The sequence below is a fragment of the Falco rusticolus genome, chromosome 3 (assembly GCF_015220075.1).
Source record: "Falco rusticolus isolate bFalRus1 chromosome 3, bFalRus1.pri, whole genome shotgun sequence".
Lineage (NCBI taxonomy): Eukaryota > Metazoa > Chordata > Aves > Falconiformes > Falconidae > Falco > Falco rusticolus.
Genome location: NC_051189.1, coordinates 102,097,325 through 102,117,502, shown reverse-complemented (window position 1 = coordinate 102,117,502; position 20,178 = coordinate 102,097,325). Strand labels below are relative to the sequence as shown.

General features: G+C 48.5%; 1 protein-coding gene across 1 annotated transcript in view; it reads right to left on the bottom strand.

Moving 5' to 3' along the window:
* Positions 1 to 5,060, bottom strand: part of CTDP1 (CTD phosphatase subunit 1) — a 111,474-nt gene extending 106,414 nt beyond the window's left edge. The window contains exon 1 of the mRNA XM_037379542.1: positions 4,666 to 5,060. Coding sequence (XP_037235439.1) covers positions 4,666 to 4,979 — 314 coding nt within the window. The 5' untranslated portion in view covers positions 4,980 to 5,060. The remainder of the gene's footprint in view (positions 1 to 4,665) is intronic.
* Between the last annotated feature and the right edge of the window lie 15,118 nt (positions 5,061 to 20,178).

Sequence of the window (20,178 nt, the reverse complement as noted above, 5' to 3'; positions counted from 1 at the left end):
CAAAGCTCAAAAATACGGTAAAGAAACTAGACAGCAATGAAATAATCCATTACAATGTGGGTAAAAGTCTATTTCCAGCACAGACATCTACAAACATACACATTTCTAAAGAGAGCTATAACCAGCTTGTAGTTCGACAATGGGATGTGTAAAAGTCCTGTGAGCTATCTCACTCTGTCTGCTGGCCTGTGGGATTCTGCATATCCCCACATACAGTGACAAAGTTCTTGAGCTCAAGTAAGATAAGCAACTTACAGTAAGAACTCAGAGCAGAATATCCCCTGGTTTAGGAGAAACCTTACTAAAGGTTATCATACAAAATGCCAATATGGGACATATACAACTTCAATAATGTTATTTTCCAGTGTCGACATGTCATTTATCCCCCTAATGACTCTACTGGCATTCACAGAACCACTTTGATCTGACCTAAAAATACAGACTACTGCTGAAAGGATAAACCACCCTCCCTTTCCCTACACTACAGTGCTGTTGCAGCAACTGAGCAGTATAGACCGTTTCACAGGAGGTTGGGTAGGAAGGATGGAAAGGAACAAAACAAACCAAAAAATAAGACTAAGCCATCTTTAGCTACATGATTTCCAAATCCCATCCCTGCAAGCTGGAGGCATACAGAGGCGTGAGCATCCCTTCCAGCCAGCTCTCTTACTAGCCTGAAGCAGCTGCAAAACCATGGCCTAAGGAAGCTGCACCAGGCACTGCAGACACAAGGCTGCTACAACCACCCCACTGGTAACTTCTGAGCCTGATGCCTCCTTCCAACCAAACCTGAGCAGCTTGGTTCTTTTAGATAAGGAAGTTCCTACAAGTTTTGTGAAAATTGATGGTCACATAAAGAAAAGAGATTTTATACTCTAACATTCAGCATTATTTGCTCTAGCATAAGCTTCCCAATTTGTTAATTGCCAGAGAACTAGGAAGATGAGAAAAAGAAGGTAATGAAGGATGGAAACGCCTCATTTAGAATTTGGATCTTTTTCAGTATCAAGTTCAAGCAAACACAAGACAGATGTATTAAAAAGACAGCTTCCTTAGTATCACAGTGTATGAGGGACAGGGGGGGTGTGTTGGGGGGGGAAGATACCCAGGAGACACGTTGGAAAGCCACGTACCAAAACACATATAATAAAAATATTGAATGAATCCAAGGGTAAAAAGGAGTTGGGTGAGAGACATAGTAAGCTAGGATTTTAAGCATTTTTCAACAATCCTCAGTGTTTGGCAAGGACCTTTTTTTGTAGACTCTAATAAGCTCACTGACTATTTGACAAGATAGACACATATGTTTTCGTAATAACTGAAACAGCAAGTTATTTTTCCTGTAGTTTATTACAGGTGTCATCACTTCAAAATAAACTAATTCATCAGCATTTTATTCCCCTTGAAGACTGTAAGATGAAAAGTATTGGGGTCCAGGGTTAAGCATCCACACCTTAGCTGGTAAACTAGGCCCTGAGGCTCTGTGACATTAGATACCCCAAGGGAGATCTATTTTTTAAATATATAAACAAGTTTTTGATAGAAAAATCAAAATCTACAGTTTTAGAGAACAAATTCCCACCTCTTTCTTGTATTTTCTCTTTTTGGAGAAGATAGCAAGTTTTGCTTCACTAGAATCTAGATAGGTTTGAACAAGATTTTTATTACAACACTCACATACTTTATGTTCTGTAGAAGAATGCAAGTTTTAGCTATTAAAGCTATTAGTAAGACATAAAGATATCCAGTTGAAACATACAGGTAATAACTATTTTATTTTGTTCACTTCAGTAGTCTTCCAAAAGACTTTAGTAGTAGTCTAATCCATCAATAGGGCCTGAGAGGGGACAATCATTTCACAGTAGAAATGCTTATGTAAATACTTGCATCAGATAAAACACTGACCCAACCCAGAATCCTGACATACCTGTAGCAGCTTTGGAATGATTAACCTTGATGGGTAACTGGCATTAATAATACACAGAGCAGTGCAGGTTTTGACATTTTATTTGTTGCTCCTGCACCCACAGAAATTATGCTTCATCAACATCCAAGATCTTTCATTAACTGCTCACTGTCATCCCTGCTCTTTGCAGTCCTAACAGGTCAAACATCTTCCTCTCTCAAGTCCTAGTTTGACATCTGATGCAAGCCTACCTCTGCTAGCACAAGCAAAAGCCACCTCCTGCCTGCCTCGGGCTGTCAGGCCCACCCATACCATCCTCTCCCCTGGGGACAGCTTACACCACTGCCAATGCCAGAAAGTGGGCAAATCAAACTACAAGAAAACTAAGTGCTATATATATGGAAAATTACTTTCATGCACTGAATGATTTAATAATCATAATATAAAAGCAAAATAACCAAAAGTTAGACATGTATCGTCTTAAGAGGGAGAGCCTTGCCCTAAAGGATGTAATTATTTTCAGAAACAATGATGACCCAAATGACATGGTAAACAACTTAGCTAGTCACATTATTTACCCTCAGATAAAAAGGTTTAATCAACTTATGTTCTCATGTTCTAATAAAAAGGAAAAATATTTGGAATGGAAACAGTATTTCTAAAGTGTTTAAGTACCTGACAAACATTTGCACATATATTTGGTTTATAGATAATTCGGAGCTAAACTGACCAAACCCATCTTTTTTGAGGGCAGCAAATGGCATCTACCACCTTGGATAGTTTGAATTTAAAAAAAAAAAAAAAAAAAAGTATTACCTTCTGGATATACTGAATAAATTTCAGCTATGTTATCTCCCTTAATCACATTTTTATTTTAATACTCCACAACCTCAATCTATGTTTAAATATTGCTGATAGGTAGTAAAATGTTATTATTTCCATTCCACAAAATGGGAAGCTGTAGGCAACAGATTAAATGCTCACCAGAAAAACCTACGTTTAAGTGACCAAAGAAATGCAGTTATCTCCAACTGCTGACCAGCTCTACTGCCCTTAGATCATGCTTCTTCTACCTCTTTGCTTGAATTTTTCTTTCATATCCACCCAGTAAATACCAGTACAGCATGCACCAGAGAACACACACTGAAAAGTCAAAATTCCAGAAATGTAATGTGTAGCAATGGTCAAATATTGAGAACCAACTTTTAGTAGTACAAGACAAAAATGTTTTAGAAGCCAAGAACAACACTAATACAGAACAGTATTGATTTTCTAATTGTCTCAAAACAAGGACTTAACAAGGACTTGCTAATTATAATAAAGTTAATCAAGACTAGACAAATCCAGTAAAAGCATTCTATAAAGACTGTTGCATTTGAGTCCTAAAGCTTACGTAGAGAAAACCTAAACCTAAAATGCCGCTACATCAGACCCAGCATATTTTAAAGTTGTTTAAATTCACCAGTTAAAAACTTTTTTTTGTTTTGGTTTTCCTGCCAAGTGTTATGCAGTGGAAAGACAACATAGAGTTATCTCCCCTTCTACTCAGTCCTATCAAGATGAATTTCATATGCGTATGGAGTTTTAAGATTTTTAGTCTAACCTAGCATTTATGGCACCTTTGCTCTAAGTCAGATATTAAAAGATTGCTCGTGCTACAGAACGCTGATGTGGCATAAAAGGAAAGCCACAGTCTTATCTTAGAAAGAATAGCGCTCTCTGTAGCAAGAAAAACACAGCTCTTATCTCCTCTGCAACACCTTATATTAGTGACTGGTAAAACCAGAATCAGATAGCTTTTTTTCCTGAATATTTGAGAGCACCTCCACACACAGATGTTTTGCATGTACTGGTGATTTTCAATCAAGAAAGTTTAGGCCTGGCTGCACCCACCCAAAAATCAAGAGAACTGCAATAAAAGAAAATAACTTGCTGTCATAAAACAGAGGAAGCAGAGCGTTTCAGGGGTTTCCTGTTGAGGAAAAAAAACTGCTTGAAGTACAGGGTAGCAAGCAATTAACCCAAGGTAACCTAAAAATCTGAGAGGCCCCATCTAACTATTAGCCAATTAACAATTTAAGAGTCGACCAACGCACAGTCTTATCAAGACAAAGCCACTGTTAAAACTATTCTCATTGAACGCCTTGCTCTTCTGAATGTTCACACTGCGCCATGCCGTTTAGATTTGTCAAGCCTTAGACGCTAAAACAGCCACAGGCACGTAGACTGGCAACGATCCCTTTGCCATCCGAGTTTTGCACCAGCCTAACAGCGAACCGCGAAACTAAACCGAAAGGACTGCCGAGCGTGTCGGCGGTGGGCACGCAGCCCGCGGGGGCAGGGCTGTGGGCGCAGCACGGGCTCGGGAACTGGGCTGGGGCTGGGGCATCATGTCCTCAGGTCCCCGCACCCTTCCTCCACCTCCTGCCCCCCGCGCTGCCCCGCGCGGAGCCTGGGGAAGGCCCTTCCCTGGCGGCACGGCACGGCTGCCCGGCCCCTCGGCCCTCAAGGGGACGCGGGGCTTACGGACGGGACAAGGCGGCCGCTGCCCGCCTGCCCGCCGCCCGCGGCTAGGGGAGCGCAGCGCGGCCGGCCCGGCACCGGCGGGAGGGACCGGCAGCGCCTGTGGCACCGGCGGCGCGGCCCGGCGGTCACCGGCTCCCCGCGGCCAGCCCGGGCCCTGCTCTGCTGCAGGGAAAGAGCGCGAACCCTCCCCGCCCCCCCGCGCGCCGGGTCCCCCGCGCCGACCCCGCACTCACCCGGGCGCGATGACCTGCCCGGGCCGCGCACACAGCTCCCGCACCACGCCGGGCCGCTCCGCCTTCAGCTTGCGCTCGGGGCCGGCCCGCGGCGGGCGGGCGCTGGCGGCGCTGGGCGGCGGGGCGGCGGGGCGCGGGGCGGGCGGCAGCGGGGCACACAGCGCCAGCACCGACCCGATCTGCACCGCCGCTCCCACCGACACCTTCCACTCCAGCAGCCGTAGCGGCCGCGGGCCCGGCGCTCGGATCTCCGTGACCAGCCCCGCCGGGCCCTCCGCGCCGGACCCGCCGCCACGCTCCGCCGGGCCCTCCATCGACCCGGACCCGGGGACGGGTCGCTATAGCAACGCCCGCTGGCCCGGCAGGGGGCCGCAGCCTGGCGCTGCCGCCGGGGGGGGGGGGGGGGTGTCGGGGGTGCCCCAATAGTCACCGGCGGCACCCACAGGCGGCGAGGTCACGGCCTGTCTGCGCAGGCGCCGGGTGCTGAACTTCCGGCCGGCCTTAAAGGCACAGGCGCGCTCGGCGGAGCGGGGGCGGAGACCGGAGGGGGAGATTGTCCCGCCGTTCCGCCGCGGGGGGTGGGGTGGGTGTGTGTAGGGGGCGGGGCGGGGCGGGGCGGGGCGGGGTGGGGTGGGGTGGGGTGGGGTGGGGTGGTGGTAGTGGTGGGTCTATTGAGCGACCCTGCCGACTGCAGACACGCTTCCGCACCCACGCGCGAACTACGGCTCCCGGCAGGCAGCGCGGCCGCCGGGCCCCGCGCACCTCAGTCGGCGGGACGCGCGGGGCATGCTGGGTGCTGCAGTCCCCCTGCGCGGGGAGCATGGCGGCGCGGCCCTGCCCGAGCGGCTCGCTGGGGGCCCCGCGCTGCGCTCCGCGGCTTCCCCAGGCGGGAGACGGAGGGCCGTTTACTGCCCCCGGGCGGAGGCAGCGGCCTCGGGCCTGCGGCCAGGTCCGGTGCCGGTGAGCCCTCACGGGGGCGGCCCCGCTGCTCCCTGCCCGCAGGGAGCAGCCGGATTGTGCGTGCACCTCCCCCGCGGGAGCCCGTGAGCTGCTTCTCGCCCGCCGCAGCCCTCTTCAGGCACATGACGGGAGGCTCCGTGCCATGTGCCAGGCCCTGTGCAGCGTGCTGAGGAGCGACGGCCACTACAAGCATCCCTGGGAATGCTCAACTACTTAAGCATCCCTAGTACTTGTGTAGCAAGTACCACAGATGTTCGTGCCTTGGTGGCACTCCCAGGGTCAGTGTGACTGGACCCAAGGGCTCAGAGCAGCAGGCACATGGGGCTTCACAACAGCTCCTTCCCAGAGAGTGTTTGCCTTGCTAGCAGCCAGGATTTTGACAGGGAGAAGCCTGACAGCCCACAGTCTGCAGGGAGTCTATAAACAGCAGGTTCTCCCGAGGTTTTTCCTCCTAGCATGTCAGTAGAGATACCTTAACACAAGAACAGCGTGGGCTGGTTGGGAATTTGGCCTGTAAGACAGTGCTGTGAACTTCATGATGGGATTGGGTTGGGAGGCAGCCACTATCAGCGACAACCAGGGATAGGGAAATTCTTGAGTTGCCATGCATCTTTTACCAGGTTTTTTAACAGGCATAGTGACACACTGCATGTTCTCATAAGTTTTCTAGATCCCTTTCTCATACGATGAACTGAAGGAAGCCACTTTTTGGGAAGCCTCAAGGTTACATAGTAAAGGAGGCTGTTAACTGCCCTCCACTCATTTCCTGCAGAAGTTGAAAGGTATGTTATGAGTAAGACTAAGGAACTGCAAGAGGAATAGTTCAGTTTCATGGTGAAGGCATTTAGGCACTGCTTAGGAGAATGGTATTTACTTTCTTTCTGCTCCAGTGCTCTTGTGCAAGGCAAGTGTCTTCAGCCACAGTTTTAAGAAAGTGTGTGTGGGGGTACTCTGACCTGGAGTGTGTGTGGGGAAGGTAATGCTGCCTTGCCCTTATTGGAAGGACTCACTTGTAAGACATTTTGTTGTTTTAGCAGTTAACGGGGCTTGAAGAGTGGGGAATCTGTAGAAGGCCATACACTGAACAGTAGATTTAAAACTGAATACTGAATGTTAGCTACGTGAGGCCCAGCTGTTCTTCATATTTTGACTAGAAGCCTTAGTTCTCATGTTCCCTAGTTTCCCAATAACATTCTTTTAATGTTGCTGTGTGCATGCGGTAAAGCTACATCATAAAAAGTGAGTCGTTACCTTTTATAGTGTTCCTTCCTTTACAAGGCTGCACCATTCTCAGCAGTGAGACTGATAGTGCATCTCTGCTACATATGTTGCTGTTTGTTCTTTCTTGATCTGAAATAAAAATAATCAGCATCAAAGAAACCTGTCCATGTCCTTTTGCACGTGAAAACTGAAGTTTGCACCACCAGTGACTGCTGATGAGGCAGCTCCAGGGAGCTCCACCAGGAAGTGCTGACTTCCAGCATTTCTCTTCAACTCTCATCTGGCCAGTACTTTTAGCTCACACCCAGGCTTCTTTCTTTTGCAGGGTGGATTGATAATGTTCTGTTCAGGGACAGCAGGCTGAGGCCTCCCTCAGGACTGCAAAGGGAAAGAGATAGCCTCAAAGACCACGAGAATTCATCAGGAATTGGCCCCAGGACTGACCCCCGGCCAAACCGCTGGTGAGTGGGTAATGACTGGCAGAACACTGTAGTGTAACATGAAGCACCAGGAACTGACTTTATATTCATGCAGTATCTTGCACTCCCCCTCCCTCCCCCACCCCAATTTCTGCCATAGAGAATAACTTCTTTAAGGAAACCAGAAGACTTCAGGTTTTCTCCAGATTCCCTGAGTGTAATCTTGCCCTTTGTTTCAAGAGTAACTCAGTTAAACAAACTGTATTTGTTGGTACTGAACATCTCCTTACTGTATGTGGAGGTGACAGTCTTGGCAGCAGAGCTGAATCATGTCAAATCACTTATCGGCTGTATGGTACCCTCAGGTTCCCAATCCCGCAGGGAGCACAGCAGACCCTGGCCACAGTGTCTCCACTCTGCTCCATCCTCCACTGCTCCTCTAGGACAGCAGGTTGTGTTGCCTAGGGAGCCATGGTAGAGTAGGTTCCCTGCATACCGACCGTCCAAATGTGGCGATTGTATATTTCCCTAGAAGGCTGTTATAATACTACAACTTCTATTCCCCCCTCCAAGCAATTTTCCCATACCCTTTAATAATGTTTGTGGCCCTTTGCTGCACTTGCTCCAGTATGTCTGTGCCTCTCTTGTGCTGGGCTCAGCAGACCCCACGTGGCGTCACTGGTGCCCAGTACAGGGGAAGGAGCACCTCCCTCAGCCCTGCTGGCCTTGCTTTTCCTCCCGCAGCATGGAATGCAGCTGCCGCCTTTATGCAAGGCTTAGGTTGGCGAGTTCATGGTGAGCCTGGTGTCTATCAGGGTCCCCAGAGCCTTCACTGCAGAGCTGCTTTCCACACACTTGGCCTGGGGCCTGGGGTGGTTCCTCGCCAGGGGCAGGACTTGGCAATTCCTTTTCTTCAGCGTCATGAGGTTCCTCTGCCCGTTTCTCCAGGCTGCCAAGTCCCTTTGGATGGTAGCACAGCCATTTATCCTGTCACCCACTCCTCCCTGCAAACTTGCTGAATGTGACTCTGCCCCATCGTCAAGGTCATTAATGAAGATATTGAACAGTATTGGCCCCAGGACTGCCCCCCGGCCAAACCGCTGGTGAGTGGGTAATGACTGGCAGGACACTGTAGCGTAACATGAAGCACCAGGAACTGACTTGATATTCATGCAGTATCTTGCACTCCCCCTCCCTCCCCCACCCTGATTTCTGCCATAGGGAATAACTTCTTTAAGGAAACCAGAAGACTTCAGATTTTCTCCAGATTCCCTGAGTGTAATCTTGCCCTTTGTTTCAAGAGTAACTCAGTTAAACAAACTGTATTTGTTGGTACTGAACATCTCCTTACTGTATGTGGAGGTGATAGTCTTGGCAGCAGAGCTGAGTCATGTCAAAAAATGATGTGGCTTTGTTTGCCCTACAGATATCTCAGACTGATGGTTACTCCGTTTCCCTTTTGCCTGCTAATCCCTCTCACCCAAAGGTGTACATTTAAGGTCATGCAGCCTTCTGAACACTTTCTTCTTCTGAAAGCTGAAGGCTGAACACAGCCTTCTGCCATTTTCTTGAAAGCTGGCCTACCACACAGCTTTTATATCTTTCAGTGTCCTATCTGTCCTACCAGACCTTGCTAGATGGACAGGGACAGACAACACTTGATCCCTCACTGGCAGGTTTGATGCGTCTAAGAACTGAGTGACTTAAGCCTGACACTGCAGGGCCGCGCAGGGCTGGAACTGGCATGTTACAAGTGAGGGATGAAGCGGGAAGAGCTCACCTCACCCCACCAACCCGGACATGTTAACTTCTTTCTCTGGAACAAACTGTGCTGCAGCTTGTACTGCAGATCTCAGAAACCTCTGCAGCCCCTTCTTCCACATAAATGATTTTGTGATTTTCTCTCCACCTGTAATTGTGCAGATGAAAAGTTTGGCTGGGAGGATAACAACAGAAATCTACATAATAATTATTATTGTTTCTGGTTACTTTGATTGCACTGAGACAGAGCTTTACAAAATAATTGCACCAGTCAGTCCTAGGTAGGTGCAAGGGAAAATCCCTGAGATGGTGTGTGATGAGAACATTAGGGGAAGAATCTGTAATTCTCTTAAGTAACTGTAATTCTGAGGAACACACTGTGTTAAAACGGTTGACTTCATGTCTGGTTATGCCAGATGGCTTCCATCAAGAGGCAGATGTTTTCCCCAGTCTTCCCCTCAAAAAGGACATCAGAATTTAACCACGCCTTTGTATTCAAATACGTAGCATGAAGAAAAGCATATGCTGTAGATACCAACTTCGTATAACTGCTGAGTGAAAGCACTGGGGTGGTAGATACAGCCTTGCGGGGAAGCGTTTCTTGAAAGTGGTAAATTTTTAAAAACACATGCATTCAGTACAGCTGACTTCCAAGAAGATAAAGGAGATAATCTGCAGTTTATTTACTTGAGGTTGAAACACGTTTAGCTAAAACTTCTTTTAAAATAAAATACACATTACCCTGCTTTGGGTGCTTCAGCTGTAATGAAGATGCAAAATGCATCATATGATGCTCCTAAAGGTGACTTGGCTGAGCATTTCCCTATTCAGGCTGATGACTGATGCTGTAAGCCTGTCACGGCGTACTTAATCCACACTAATACCTGCTCCATGCTAATTTTCAGAAGGCTGTAGAGCACAAGGTGGCCAGCCTCCCAAAATCTACCGGCAGCTTACAGACATCTGCAAATGGGCAAGAGTGAAGCACGTGCTGTATGCCTCGGTGCTCCCAGGAGAGCTGCAGGGTGGTTTGCAGGCGCGGGGTGACAGCAGCTCAGCAGCCACCCACAGACCCTGCCCCAGCGCAGGGCCTGGGCGCGCGGGGGGCTGCGCAGTGTCGCTCTCGCTTTCCCCCGTGGCTGGGGGTTTGAGTGGCCCAGCCACCCCGGTGCTAGACAGCCCTGGTGCCAACAGGCTGATGTAATGCTGTTATGAGAGCTGTATCTGAACTACTCAGAAGTGATGCAGAAGTTGTTCAAAAGTCACAGATTGGCCCGTCCCTATGGCAGGGAGTTTCTTGCTATTTATATATAATTGCTCAGGGCAAGAAGTCTGCGGGCGGTATCATGTTTAAATATTACAACACAATATGGAGACATTCAAAAGCCCTTCCAGCTCTTCCATTGCCCAGACACCTCATTGGATCCACTGTGATAACCAGTGGCAGGTTTCACTTGGGGAAGCGAAATAACCTCATCCTGTAGTTTTGAGTGTTTGCAGTGGGAAGGGAAGCTCTACCCCCCTCAAACGCCATCAGGACTTGCCATCAGAAACTGGAGCAGCTTTTGCTGTACGTGAGTGCCCCATGTGAAAGAGGTTCGGGTAGTTTCTGTCGTGGCAATCCTTTCCTGTTTCTAGACTCTGGACTTCTCAGCCAAGGACCTTCTGCCAGGGTTTCTGCTGGCTTTTACAGAAGCAGCTCCAGGAATGACTTTAACACACGGAATACAATAAAATGTGCATCTGGTGCTTGATTCCACTCGCACTGAGCTATCACCAATGTTGTCAATTGCCTTCAAAAAGAGGCGATGCAAATTCTTAGCACCACAATAATCAGTTAGCAGTTTAAACTGTGGTCACCAACTTGTACATCACCTGGCTTCCTGCATTTGAAAATGCAATCTTCATGCTCTGTTAGCAGAGGATCTTTCTTTCCCCAGCAAATATCTTTGGCAAAGCTCTGTGCTGCTCAGTGGAAATATAGCAGAGACTATTTTAGCTTCTCGATTTTTTTTTTCTTGGGCAACCTGAAAGAAAAGGATATAAAAAAGAAATAATTTCTGGAAGTTAGTTACATTTTCCCCATAGCTCCCTCTCTAGGAGTGGGGTTAGTTTTGCACTGACGGATTCTGCACAGGTGTATTTTCAGCAACGCAAATACTTTTGCATTGACACTTTTCTGTACAGCAGCACATGAACTGGCTCACACTGGACCAACTGCATAAGGGGTTACCACAAGCACACCCCGTAAGTGGGGCTGGCTACCTATACATAACCCAGCATAGACACGGCCTCGAAAACCCTACAGGTAGTTGTCCTTACTCATAAATTAAACCTTATTTACTGTGTTGGGGCTACTCCCATGGCATCTTCACAGTCACGCTTCGCATCTTGAAGCCCACATAGTTTTGAAATGCATGACTCGGAAGCATGAATCAACACTTCTCCCTTTGCCTAGCAGGGATGCGTACAACTTAACATCCCTTCCCTCCTCTGCAGAAGGAAAGCGTGTCTAAACACATTCATTTCAGAAGGGAAGCTGATGACAGAGATTCCTGTGCCATCACAACAGAAGTTCATTCAAACTCTAGACGGGGCTGTCGACCAGCCAGGATGAGCAATTTTTATAACTGAAGCTGTTTGTCTCTGCAGAACTTCAGAGCAGTGGTTTCCAGCTGCAGGGGCTGGTGAGTCCATGGGTGGCAATTAAGAAAGACACTTTGCTGTCTAGTAATCTACAGATGGGAAACTTCTTTTCCCTCACCTCCACTGCAAAATGTATAGATGAAAACCAGCAAACAGCTGAACAGCCCTGCCATAATCAAACGTGTGCTCTTCTTACTGGACTTGTGTGAAAAGATTATTCAGACCACAACTTTCTGCCCTTCCCTTCTCTTTTACCCTTCTCCTCCCCACTGCCATGAGTGTCCAGCCCAGGGAAAAAAATGGGGGTGTTGGATGGCCTTTGGTGACAGTCTGGGCAGGCGGCACTGTGCATGTCCCTGCCGGGTGCAGAGCCCCGCTGCTCACCTAACCTGGCGAGGCCTGCGTTCCTCTACAGTCTTCGTCAGGCAGGGTGCCCCACGGTCCCTAAGGAGAAATTGTGGTGCAAATACAGAGTATGATAGCTTTTATTTAAATGTGAAAAAAATACCTACTTAGAATAATGCGGGAAAACCCACTCAGCTGGGAAACGAAAAGTGTGTTGGTCCATCTGCACAGGCACGGGATGTAACAGGTGAGATTCAAAGTTCAGAAGATAATTTAAAGTGATACTTTCCTGCTTATGGTGTATCAGGAAAAGTTCAGAAAATCAAGTAGGAATGTAGGGGGGAAAGGAGGAAGCTGTCAGCAGTGATTTTTAATCAAAGAGAAAAATCTTAGCACTGCAACGAACATAGGCAGAATCAAAAGTGATCAAGAATGGAGCTGCTGATAGAAGTGATAACAAAAAAAAATTGTTTGGTCTGGTGCCTTGCTGAGGAAAGATATGCCTGGAGACAGAAATCATTAGCAGGTGAGAACAGGGTGAGGCAAGCATCATTATTTTTATGAGAGCAGGGATGAAAACAAGTACATCTGAAGCGGAAGAGGGAAGATGGTACAACCACATCAGTGATCAAAGAAGACATACCATACCTGTGTTCGCATAAGAGATGAGCACGGTAGCTTCATAAGCTGATCTTAGAAACCATAAATTATGTCAGTAGTGTTAGCCGTGAGCATCTGAACTGGTGAAAGTGGCGTTCACATCACTAAGCAGAAACAATATGGGTGTCTGCAAAACTGAGAGCTAAATCCTTTTTCTCCTTTTACTTTATCTGAAAACTTGCTGTATAGGTGGTGCTGAGATTTTTCTTTTCCATTATTCCAGGAATATTTGGGGGGAGAGACATTTTTATATTCTGTTCTCGTAAAGGCAAAGTTTGTACTCGCCCTGATGCTGCTGATGGGCAGTTTTAAAGCGAAGGAGAAAACCTCTTAACAATGACCCATGAAGGGGCCTCAGCCAGCATCCTCTCTGCTCCAGGTGCCGGCTTCTTACGGCTTTTGATGCAGCCGGCAGGTGAGAGGCCAGCGCTCAGCTGGCACACTCCTGGCGTATGGAGCCAGTGACCAGAGCAGTCCCCCGAAGGAGAGGCAGTAAGAACTCAGAAGCCACAGCACACTGGGGTACGGCCATCACTGGGTGTTGGACACATCTGTGTATTGTATGTGTCTTGGTTTGACAAAAATGCTTCTGTCTTAGAAATGCAAGTGAATAGGGTATGTGTCTGGGGAGCAATGTTTGGTGTACTTAACGCACATTTTTATAGTAGCGAAATCATAACCTAGTAGAGAAACAAGCTTCAGGTGTGACAGCACAAGTCAGAACCATCCTTATGCAGAATTCACTTACGACCAAGACTTTCTGATAAACATCTTACTTTTCAACTGCGTGTTTTGCACACTGCTTGCATGAGATCTCTTTTCTCTCTTTCCCTCGTTGGCTGACTTCGTGCCCTTTTGGCTTGTCCCTTTTTTCTTTTTAAGCCTACTGGTGATTCACTGGAAAAAAATCCATTTAGCCCGTGCGCAGGAATTTATGACCTATTTACAAGTGAACTTCACTGTACTGCCCGTCGGCCAGTCAGCCCCCGAGGTACCCCCGGAGCGCCTTTTAGAAGCCGGGTGACCTCCGCCGCGGTTCCCGGGAGCTCCCCCAGCCCGCCCGTGTCACCCCTGCCCCTCCGCGCTGCGGGTGCGCCTCGCCGTTCGCCCCGGAGCACGTTCTCCGGGAGGGACCCGTGTGCCTGGGGACGGGCTGCGTGTCCCCAGGGCTCTGAGAAGTCGCTGCGCTGCGGGAGGAACAGTGAGGAGTAACAGCAGCGGAGGGTCGCACCGTGCCCGCTGGGGTGGCCCCAGCCGGTCCGGTCCTGCGCCGATTCTGCTGCGGCCCCGGCGCCGCTCCCGGGGACACCCGCGCCCACGGGGACACCCGCGCCCACGGGCCGGGCCACCCGGCGCGTCCCCGCATCCGCCACAGGGTGGCGCTGCGAGATCTTCATGTCAGCCCCGGTGCCAATGCCTGTGTACGTGCCTGTGCGTGTGACAGCGTCGTTAGGCAGCAAATTAAAACCAGTAGTGCTTTTTTCCATTTTGAAAACAAAGATATAGTAGTGTCCTTTCAAACAGGGCTGGAGTATGGAAACACGGAACCGAGAAGAAAACAGTGCTGCTGCTGCTGCTGCTGCTGCATGTGAGGTGCTGCCATAAATGCCACATTTCAGGAACGCACCCCAGCTTTGTTCCTATGCTGACTATGCATTTAACTAATTTACATACACATATACACCCTCCAGTATACAACTTATATTGCAAAGATCATTTAGAATATGTATTCTAAGTGCCTTTTGAATTCAGAGTTCCTAACAGCCCAGCTCTGGCCAGTGCGCTAAGGCACATCCCTACTGGTGTGTCCCAAAGCACGCTCTGCCGGCAGGGCCATGAGGCTGCCAGGTTAGTGCAGCCTTCCTATGCTGTCTCCAGCTCCACATTTCCATTTTCTTTTGGTGAAGCAAATCAGGGAATTTTCTTTGTGTGAAAATGTACCTAGCAAAACCAAACAGTCGGCATTTAACCTGGTTAGCCCCCTGCCTGACTTGCAGCTTGGGTGCCAGCGCTGGCAGGGGAGCAGCAGGGAGCCTGGCATCAGCGTCCCAGCTGCACCTCATGCCCAACTGGTTCGTGCGGTGGCAGAGCTGAAGAAGCTTTCAGACTTGGCCTCCACTAGTTGTACGTTCAACTGGCTCACTTGCCCTTGCAAGCGCTATTTTCTGGTTTGGCGCTGACAGTGAAATGCTGATGGCATAGCTTGCTCTGCGACATTTTTGTCGGGATGCAACACAGCGAAGTATCATCAGGGCTGTATTAATGCCAGGGGCGATGCAGGATCTAAACAACGCATCCTGCTTTGAACTGCTGCTGAAACACACCCCCACACTCAACTCCTTACTGGTACGCGTGCTGGTGAGTTGCACTGACTGCACGGCTGGGTCTCCACAGAAGGGCTGCACAGGTGAGCTCCCGGCAACTGAATGCTGTATTGCCAACTGTGACAATGTCACAGCTACTGTGTTTATACAAGAACCCTTTTTGTCACTAAAGAACTTCACAGTTCAATGGAAGAGCTGAGAATATGAACTCTCTGGCTCAAAAACACAAAGACACATTTAGTTTGTAAATCCATTTTCTCCAGGATAACACTTTGAATGCTGGGGACCTGCTTTATGACTTTTTTATGATCCTTGGGACTGGCAGCCCTGTTGTTCCTTCCCTTAACGCACCACCGCCGTGGCTGAGCGAGGCAGGGGCTCCGGGTTTGAATGCGGAGAAGCGCCTGGGCATGTGCCGCTCCAAGCTCTGCCGCTCCTGCTCTCATCACGCCTAAGCTCCAAGAGTCGGAACCGGGGCACAGGTAACCTTCACCCATTTGCTCAGGCTGCTGCTGGGGACAGATAGTTTGGCAAACAAAAGCCAAAGGTCCTTCAGGTAGCCGCTATCTGTCAGTGTTGCTACTTCTTTCAGGCTTATGTGCCTGTGTTGAGTAGTCCCAGTAGCCCACTGCCAGGTAAACAAACGGCACAGTTCAGCAGTGCTGCTCGCCGCCTAATAAAGGCTCCACATAAAAACGGTGCAGCACGGGCTCTCTCCCCTTCCCCACAGAGGGCAGTTTTATGTTTCAGGTATGATCTGGTACAGAACCAGTCTGTATGTAGCGGGAGTCTGCGCTAGAAGACTTGATGGAGGAAAAATGCATTTTCTGTGGCTGGTAGCAGCCACAGTCACAGCTACATCCGAAAGCGGTGTTACTGTAACACTGCCAGTCTCACACTTCAGCCCCTATCAGTAACATTTCCGAAACCCGGTACTTTTCCTTTGCAGGGTAACTTCAGGTAAATGCTCTTTTTGCCTAAAAATAATATTTTGCTAGTTTTTTGGGACATACCTTTTTCTCCATCTCTTCTAATGGTGTAGTAATAACTGAAAAGTGGACAGAAATGCCTTTTTAGTGGGCTGCATTCCTGTGAGATGTGGCTACACTCTACATCGTCTAAGTAGGACTAAGAAAAACCATCTACCCCTTCACTCTAAACTATACGGAAGCTTTTCCCTTCTTTTCCAGACATGATATAATGTGGGTTGTCTTCTTTGTACATAGAAAACAGTAACACATAGTCATAAAGAGTACGTGTGTGTGCAACTGCATTAACCCTTCAAAATCAAACCTTTGGTGCTACTGCTAATACTCTCACATGTTTCGAGATGCAGTGCAGCGAAGCAGAGATGCTGTGAGATCCCAACTGCACAGACCTCGCGCGTGTCACACGCCTGTAAGGAATTAAGCTTCATGAAAGCCCCGTGGCACAGGGAAGTATTTTGCTTCCCGATGGAGATGGTACATATTTCCATAGCAGGCAGCAGCAGGGCCGGCTGCAGCGGCAGGGCAAGCGGGGAAGCGGGGGGCTCTGCAGCCTGTGACCCACAGCGTGAGCACCCGCTGCCGCAGGCTGGTGTGGGTATGGGTTGTGTGTGGGATGTGTGTGGGGAGCAGGGGGTGTGGGGCGTGTGGGAGCGGGGGTTGTGCATGGGGAGTGGGGGGTGTGGGGTATGCGTGGGGAGCAGGGGGTGTGGGGAGTGTGGGGAGTGGGGGGTGTGGGGAGCGGGGAGGCAGGGCGTGGGGCAGCCTCCCTGCAAGGCACCGTTGGGTGGGGGGTCCCACTGGGCTTCTCACCTCGCAAGCCCGTGTAGAAGCGGTTGTTCTTCTGGACAGTTTGCAATGTGAGAGGCCAGAGCAGCAGCGTGGCGGGGGGCTGGCGTGCAGCTGTCAGGAGCACAGACCGGCCGATGGCACCTGCCCCCTGGGTCAGAAGGTGCAGGCACTGATGGAGACAGACCACAACCGTGGGCAAACACTACCTGTGCCTCTGATGCCTTTAATTACTCGAGCTGGAGCTGGGCTGTCCCCCTTTGGAAGGCACCGCTTTGCAGGCGTGTTCATCCCTGTGCGTACACTTCCAGTGCCTCTCTCCACACGCTGTCCTTAGGCAGGGGCAGTTTGGGGCTGAAGAGGGGAGGGGAAGAGATGGTCAGAACCAGAACCAAAAATATGTGCAGGGAAGAGGAAGATGGGAAGGAGGAAGAAAGAGAAGGGAGGAGGGCAGGAAACACAGAGAGCACAGAGACTTGAGACACCGGCAGAGGATCTACAGGGGTGGGAGAGGGTCTTGAAAAGCAACAATAATCAAAGAGCAACAGACCAAGTGATTTTGCCTGTATACAAGCACATGCTCACACGTATGTCAGAATTGACAGAAAGTGGGTATTAGGAGGAGGAGGAGGGAGGCTATCTCACATTGGCAGAGGGCGTTAAGCCATCTGTGTCTCTCGTGGCTACAAGAAGGCTCCCAATGCCTCCTGCTCTGCACCCAGTGGGAGCCCTGCGGCTCTGGAGGTGCCCGCAGCTGCTCTCCCAGAGCATCCCGCAGTAGCAGCAAGGATGCTGAGCAGCAGGGCAGGCAGCCAGGGTCTATGTGGCCACTGGTGAGCAGGCAGGTCCAGCTGTGCATCGGTGGGAGCTGGGCAGAGCTGAGAATAAATCTCAGATTTCCTGCACCTCGGGTCTATCCACGAGGCCGTCACTTCCCCACGCACTGATCTGACATTACAGAACGTATGGCAATGCAAAGCCACAAAAAAACTAAATTAAGAGAGTAGTGGGCGTTTGACTTGCATGCAATGTTTCCCTTTCACTGCAAATTTCTCATTTACTGTTATTTTTGCATAGGCCCGTGTGACTGAATTCCCATAAAGTGGTCCCCCACACCTTGGGCAGTTATTTATTAGAGCAAGAAGCAGTCACTGGCCCGATCTGTGCCTGGAAATTAGAGAGAGACACAGACCAGGCATCTGAGAAAGATACTGCAGGGAAGGGATATATGAACCACTCTGGCACAATTCAGTTGTTAGGCAAATGATTAAAGCTAAAAAGGAGGAAAAATGAACTGCTTCCCTGGTTGTATATATAAGCTGGACATTTGCAGAGAGTGAGCAATGGAGTGGTTATCAACAATAAAGGAGTAATAAAAAGATAAGATCTTTGCATTCCAATTAAAAGAAAAATCATTGCAACAGGATCAGATGTTTTCCCTGGCAAAGACGCAAAGAATTTCTCTCCAGGAAAGAGACAAATACCTACCTCTTCCCTTTTATCAAGTACTAACCCGTCGGCCTCTGATGGTAACAGGCAGAGAACCAGCACAGGGATTTCTGTTGCAGATGGGAAAGCGCTTCCCCCTACCCCTGTTCAAATCCGAAGAAAGATTGGACCGATGAATCAATGGGGTGGAGGGAAACCAAGCTATTAGGAGATTAACATCAGGAGAGACTTTAGAGCAAGATGTCTTTTCTGATGGAACTGTGTAAGAAATTAAAGAAACAAGTATCAGCTTTGCTTCCCCTTCCTGCCACCCCCACATTAGCCACATCTTTGCAAAACACACCATGCAGCAGGTACTGATTCAGTGGCAAGGCTTACTTCTGCGATAAAGATTTTTCTGACTGCGACTTTCAAAGCTCCAAACAATGGAAAAGAAGTATCAGATGAAAAGATCCAATATCTGCAATAAGCAATGCTGAGGTGACATACGTACAAATACTTGTCGGTGGAACAAAAGTAGTTTTGCCTTTTCTGTGCTGTTGTTTTCAAGATTGTTCCAAAGTAACCAGAGTGATGCCTAATGGTTAAGCACACGATTTACTGAAGACCTTTCAGAGGCCACATTCGAGCTTGTCTTCTCTCTGTCAGTGCCAGGCAGGTAGAAAGGTAATCAGAGAGAAAGTTGGTTTCACTGACTAACCTGAAGGATCCATCATGGAGATTGCTGCTGATTACAAAGTCAGGAAATGTCCTTGATTCACCTCCTCAGGAAGCCTGCTAACTGCTCAGCCAAAATTTCGGAAATAATTCGAAAAATAGAAGCGCTTCTTAATTTACTATCAAGTATAGTTCTTAAATCTGATTGTTGCATGAAAATTGTCAAATATGTTTTCAGTGGAAGATTAAGTTTTTAATTTTGTTATGTGTGCAGTGTAGACCTGAAAAGGGTAACTGCTTATCATGGAAAATGTTGACTGTAGCTGAAGAAGAGAATGCCTGAAAACGTAAGGAAACATGCCTGAAAATATAAGGAAATGAAACATGTCAGCCAGCATATTCAAGCCAAAGTTATTTCGTTTGAATCTGGCACAGTGTTACCTCTTAGGAAATGCAGTGCAGTGACTCGGTTTCCCAATTCTCTTCCATAAAGAAGTTTCCCAGTCCGGCTTCACCCCTGCCACGCCGGGGCAGCCGTGCTGGTGCCGGTCCGCTGTGCCGTGCTGGGGGAGGCGATGAGGGGGTTGCTCCTGCTCTGGCAGGTTTGGCTTGGCGCCTGTGATGAGATGCTGCAGTCGCATTTATAGATCACAGTTTTGAAGTTATCGCTCCTCTGCTGAAAGATGTCAGTTTTCCAGTGGGAAATCCATTCTCCAAATTTTCTGACTAGAACTTATGTTTATCAGTCTCCTAATTCCAAAACCTCTTCTCCAGCACTTCCTTTCCTTTGACAATTCACTAATAGCTTCATTCCCTTCCCTATCATTGGCTCATCTTTCTTCTTATGTGCAAGCGTAGATCAGCTGAAACATGTATATCTCTTGTCTCCTTCCAACAGCAATCTGATTCTTTACATTAACCTTAAATTTCAAACATATTGAGGAGAAAAGTAAGAGGCTTTTGTACCTGTCATTTGTTTTAGCACTTGACTCTAAAGCAAAATTCGTTACACTCCCCCACTTTTATGTTTTAGATACATTATAAACAATGTTTTAACAGCATTTGGCAGAACACAATGAGCCAGTGAACAGATCTTCATGATAAATATCCACAGGTTCAAACCTGCAAGCAGTGGGCTGAATTATTGTCTACACCTATTGCATATGTTAAGTATGATGTCTTGGAAGTACTTCAGCAAGTTTCTAATTCTTAGTGGACTTATTCTGTAATCATGGGGGAAAAAAGTACACACAAATATACATATACATATATATAAATAAAATCCAGCTGTTGTTC